Source organism: Palaemon carinicauda, chromosome 28, assembly GCF_036898095.1.
Source record: "Palaemon carinicauda isolate YSFRI2023 chromosome 28, ASM3689809v2, whole genome shotgun sequence".
Lineage (NCBI taxonomy): Eukaryota > Metazoa > Arthropoda > Malacostraca > Decapoda > Palaemonidae > Palaemon > Palaemon carinicauda.
In genome coordinates, this window is record NC_090752.1 from 40,331,334 (window position 1) to 40,336,333 (window position 5,000).

General features: G+C 36.8%; 2 protein-coding genes across 2 annotated transcripts in view; one reads left to right on the forward strand and one right to left on the reverse strand.

Moving 5' to 3' along the window:
* Positions 1-5,000, reverse strand: part of LOC137621778 (uncharacterized) — a 1,028,309-nt gene that overhangs the window by 813,366 nt on the left and 209,943 nt on the right. The window lies entirely within an intron of this gene.
* Positions 4,586-5,000, forward strand: part of LOC137621779 (high mobility group nucleosome-binding domain-containing protein 5-like) — a 54,702-nt gene continuing 54,287 nt past the window's right edge. The window contains exon 1 of the mRNA XM_068352288.1: positions 4,586-4,801. Within this exon, the coding sequence (XP_068208389.1) occupies positions 4,586-4,801 (216 nt within the window). The remainder of the gene's footprint in view (positions 4,802-5,000) is intronic.

Genomic DNA, 5,000 nt, shown 5'->3' on the forward strand with positions numbered 1-5,000 from the left:
CCTCCCCCTTTTTCTATATAAATTATCCTTATCTGTTTTGTTCTCTATCCGTAACAATTTGCTGTCTCACTTTCCATCTAGTTCTATTTTACTGTTCTCATCGCAATTTCTTATTTCGTTACCCTACGACATTTGCATTTTTACAATTGTTTTTATTCAAATACTTTCCCCTTCCCCGTTCACACTTCACTATTCCTCACATTACCAGGTCTAAAGAATTTTCTTTTACTTTTTCTCCCTTGGATCTTAAATCAAATATTTTTCTTCATTGTCATTTCCCACCATAATTTTAATCTTCATATCATTAAGTCATCTTCCACTTTTATTCGTATTTACTTTTCTTTTTTTTTTCTTGACATGATAAGACAATTTTCATTTTTACCAGCTCTCGAGCTCTCAGCCTCTTCCCCAGTATCCTTTATCCTTCAATTATTCGGAAGTTACTATTTATTTAGTGTTGCGTTTGCTCTTCCTCTTTCCGTTGTGTTCCTTCTCTATCTGTTACCCTTTGCTTTTATTCTGTAGACAGTGTCCTCTTTCAACTCTCTATCTACTCCAATTCTACAAATCAAACTCTATTACATTTTCATTTACACTATCATTCACTTCTATTCATCTTCCCTTGCATCCTCTCTTTTCATTCCTTATCACTGGTCAACTCTATCGTCTTTTACTATCCCATTTTTTTCCCATCTGTGCTTTCCACCTCCCTCCCACCTACATTCTCTACATCGCTTCCACCTTCCCTTTTTCCATGTCTCCTCAAAACTCCCCCCTCCCTTCCTTTCAATTTATTTTTCCCCTGATTTCTCCCCCATCATTCCCTCATGTACTGTGTCATTTCCCTTCAATTACATCAACAAATTACCCTTTGAAAGGACACCCCGTCCAACATCGCCTACGCTTAACTTGAAGGTCCGCTTTATATATATCTTTTTCTTTTTGTGAGAAGATAACATGAATAACTAATCACGGAACGTAACTTACACTTTTTTTCTGTAGCTACAGTAAATGGGCTGGAGAGAGAGAGAGAGAGAGAGAGAGAGAGAGAGAGAGAGAGAGAGAGAGAGAGAGAGAGAGAGAGAGAATGTCATCACGGAAATGAAGAGGAGAAGGAAAAGTGGGAGAGGTACATTTTCTGCAGTCTCGGCAAGATGGCCCGTTGTGGCAAGGGGAGGGGATGAGGAAGCAGGTGGGGAGGGCTTATGGTAATGAAAAAGAGGGGGTAGGAGAGGGAGGGCGAAAAGGATTGCGTGTAACTGCTTTAAAGAGGGCGAATGGGAGTCGTTTCGGTGGTTCCAAAAGGTGCCGCACGGAGAAAAGGACCTTTGAAAGGCTGCTTTAATTGGGAGAGTTCCTTAAATTGTATCCCTAGGATTTCTGGTGCTTACACAAAGTGGTTGTTTCACTGGGCAATCTGGAGAATGTGTAATCTCTTCATTATTTTCTCCTTCCCCGCAAGTTGAAGTTGTGGTAACAAGCCGACTCAAAAGGAGGTTCCACAATGTTTGAAAAAGCGAACAGATGCCCAAGGCAGCTGAAAAATAGCACCAAGGCTCAAAAAGTAGTTTACATACTTTTCAGGATTAGGAATATAATTCAAAATTGATGTGAGTCACAAAAACTAATTGTAAATAGTATAGTCTTACATAAGAGCTTAATATTACTAAAAAGAACAATAAATAGGCGAAACAAGACCATGTTGCGAGTACGTACAACAGAAAAAAATGGCTTAAACATATAAAATTGTTATTTAAATGACTCGCAAAGAAGTTAAAAATAGACAAAAGGACACACAAGAATCAGAATAGCTATGTATGAGAAATGGTGAAAAGGAAAACAAAATAGTTGAAGGAGAAAAATAAAAAAGCAGTTGAAAAAGTGTTTGATTAGTATTTGAAGAGGAACTCCCCGACCCAAACACACGCGAAAAGTAATGTGGTAGTCGTCCTTCCAGAGTTTATCAAACCACTCTATTCACGTTGGGAATGTCTTCATTACATTCCACAAACATTTACAAAGAAACTGTAAGACACACCAACACTCGTATGGGAAGATGCTATGAAATGTTAGATGATGTAGGATACACCTTATATAAATATTCATTCAAAGAAAGAGAAAAAAAAACATGAAAAACTCCTCATATTTTCGACCGTTAAAATAGATGCCATCCGAGGCAAAATTCTGTAAAGGCCCATTTGGTAAAATGTAGTGGACACATTTAATATCAAGATTTGGTGGGACGCTTCCAGACCTGTCTTGCACCCACGTCTAATTGCAGCTAGGCTTCTTTTACACCCACTTCCATCTGGAAAGATGCTGTGGTGAAACTAGAGGCTCATTTCCACACCCCTTTCAGAAAATCTTGTGAGAAATTTTGTACACACGACTATATAGATATATCTTGTAAAAAGCACACACACACACACACACACACACACACATATATATATATATATATATATATATATATATATATATATATATATATATATATATTATATATATATATATATATATACATATATATATACATATATACATATATATACATATATATATATATATATATACACATATATACATATACATATATATATATATATATATATATGTATATATATATATACACATATATAAATCACTGGAAAATTCGGTAAAACTCGTCTACAAATGTAACACATGACAACATCTTACATCAAAAGAAGTTTTATAAGAATATATAAAAAATAAAAATTGTACTATTTCTGCGGCTCGACTATCACGAATAAATCCGAGAATGAAACAAACAACGCGACCCAAGCCTCGAAGGTAAATCTGTGCAAGAACAACAAGAACAAACGAAAAGGAAAAACTCTGGTGGTAATAAAATAGACAACAAAAACAACCTTCGACCTTGTGGCGAGGGGACATAAGACCCAAATGCTTATTATACTTCAAGTAGCCCATGGGTCAACAATAAGGACCCGCTGCAGGAAGCCTGGAAGGGGGTACGCGGCAAAGCGTAATGATCCTACGAGAGGCTTATGATTACATACTTCGCTTCCTTTCCTTCAGGGAAAAGAGAGAGAGAGAGAGAGAGAGAGAGAGAGAGAGAGAGAGAGAGAGTATTCTTTTAAGTTAGTGGAATTGCTTCGGCATCCTCTGGCAGACTGTAATAAATGAGTTACAGGGGATATTTCATATGAAATTACTCCTTATCATGACCCTAGATAATCCGGATTAGTCCATTTTTACTCCCTCTTTGCTTTATGTTTGTTACGTTTATAATTTCAAACGTTTGAAACCAATATTTACAACAAATATAACCGGGATGACTATAAAAATGGACAAGGACGGATTATGTAGCACCATATTTACATCTTTTGTATAGGGGCATGAAAAAATTTGGATATCAAGGCAGTACTTTCTTAAATAGATAGTAATACATTGATATCAATTACAGTTATCGCTGATTCTGTTGTTTTTCAACATATTGTTATATAGATATCATTACTAACTTTCTCGACTTCCTTTTTTTTATAAGATAAGAATGGTTAATAAGATAACATAAAAGCACAAACAACATCAGGTATAGTGAAGGCAAAACCCATTAAAAAAATTGCTATTTACGTTACTGCAGTGTTCATGAAGGGTATATAATAATTTTAGAAAGCCGCAAAAGATTCATACATTTATAAGAATAAAAAAAAATTATTCAAGATCGAAAAGCACATGTCCTCTTGCTACCGGCAGTAAGAAAACAAGTGGAACATTAAGTTTTAGTCCATTACTTCAAAATTTAATCTAAGTTTTATTTCTATACTTCACTAATCTTTTTCCTCGGAACTGCGAATCCATGTACATCAAAATAACGTTAATCTTTCGAAAATATTACTCTGTAATCATACGTAACCTCTATTACCATTTGGAACTCGCAATACATGATGGTCATAAAGTCCTGCCATACCTCAAGCTGATCCTCAGAGCAGTCATTTCCACCACCAACGAACCAAAAGAATACAATATATCTTTCTTTAATCGCTCCTTCCCATTCACATCTTTCTGACAGCGCTTATAAATGTGTAATAAAATAAAATAGGAAAAACTTAAGTTCACGTGTGGGGAAAGGCCGACGAATGACATGATATTTATGGACAGGGAGTTTAAGATCTGCTTCATCCTTTCTTTTATTCGCGCTTGCGCGCGCGTGTGTAAGACGAACAGTTTCTTACTTCAACATATCCATTCAGGTAAGGGGGGGGGGGTATAAATTTAGACGACTGCTCGTTCTCTATAACAATTCTACATTATATATATTTTCAATCTTATCATAGAAGACTATTACAAAAGAAAGCCTTCGTTAAATGAGCTTAATATTTCACTTTCAGTTTCACAGGGAAATTGCTTTCGATTTCATATATTTCAAAATAATTCTTCATGCTAAATAAGGCGATCACTAAAGAAATCCCCGCTCACAACTTCCACTGAGAATTGGGTACAAATATAAGACAGTAAATGCTGCGCTGGTTAGGTTCCTGAATTAGATCCCTTTCCCCACACCGCTCCCTCTTCTTAAAAGGGGTGAGGGAAGTGGGAGAGGGAAATGGGAGAGAACCTAAACCAAGAAGGACGGGAACGGGAAGTTCAGTTGGTTCCAGAGACGGAAAGGAACTGGGTCAGAAAAGGGAAGGGAACAGAGAAGAAAATGGACCCGAGAAGGAATGGCATTGAACCCGAGAGGGAAGGGAACAGGAAAGAGACCAAACCCAATATCAAGGGAAACAGGAATGTAACTATACCCGAGAGGAAAAGGAACGGGGTAGGAAACGTATTCAAAGGGAAAGGGAAGGAAAGAAGATGACTCGATCCTGCTGCAACTAACGAGAAGGAAAGGAGATAACTCTATCCTACTGCAACTAAAGAGAAGGAAAGATGACTCGATCCTATTGCAACTAAAGAGCAGGAAAGATGACTCGATCCTACTGCAACTAAAGAGAAGGAAAGAAGATAACTCGATC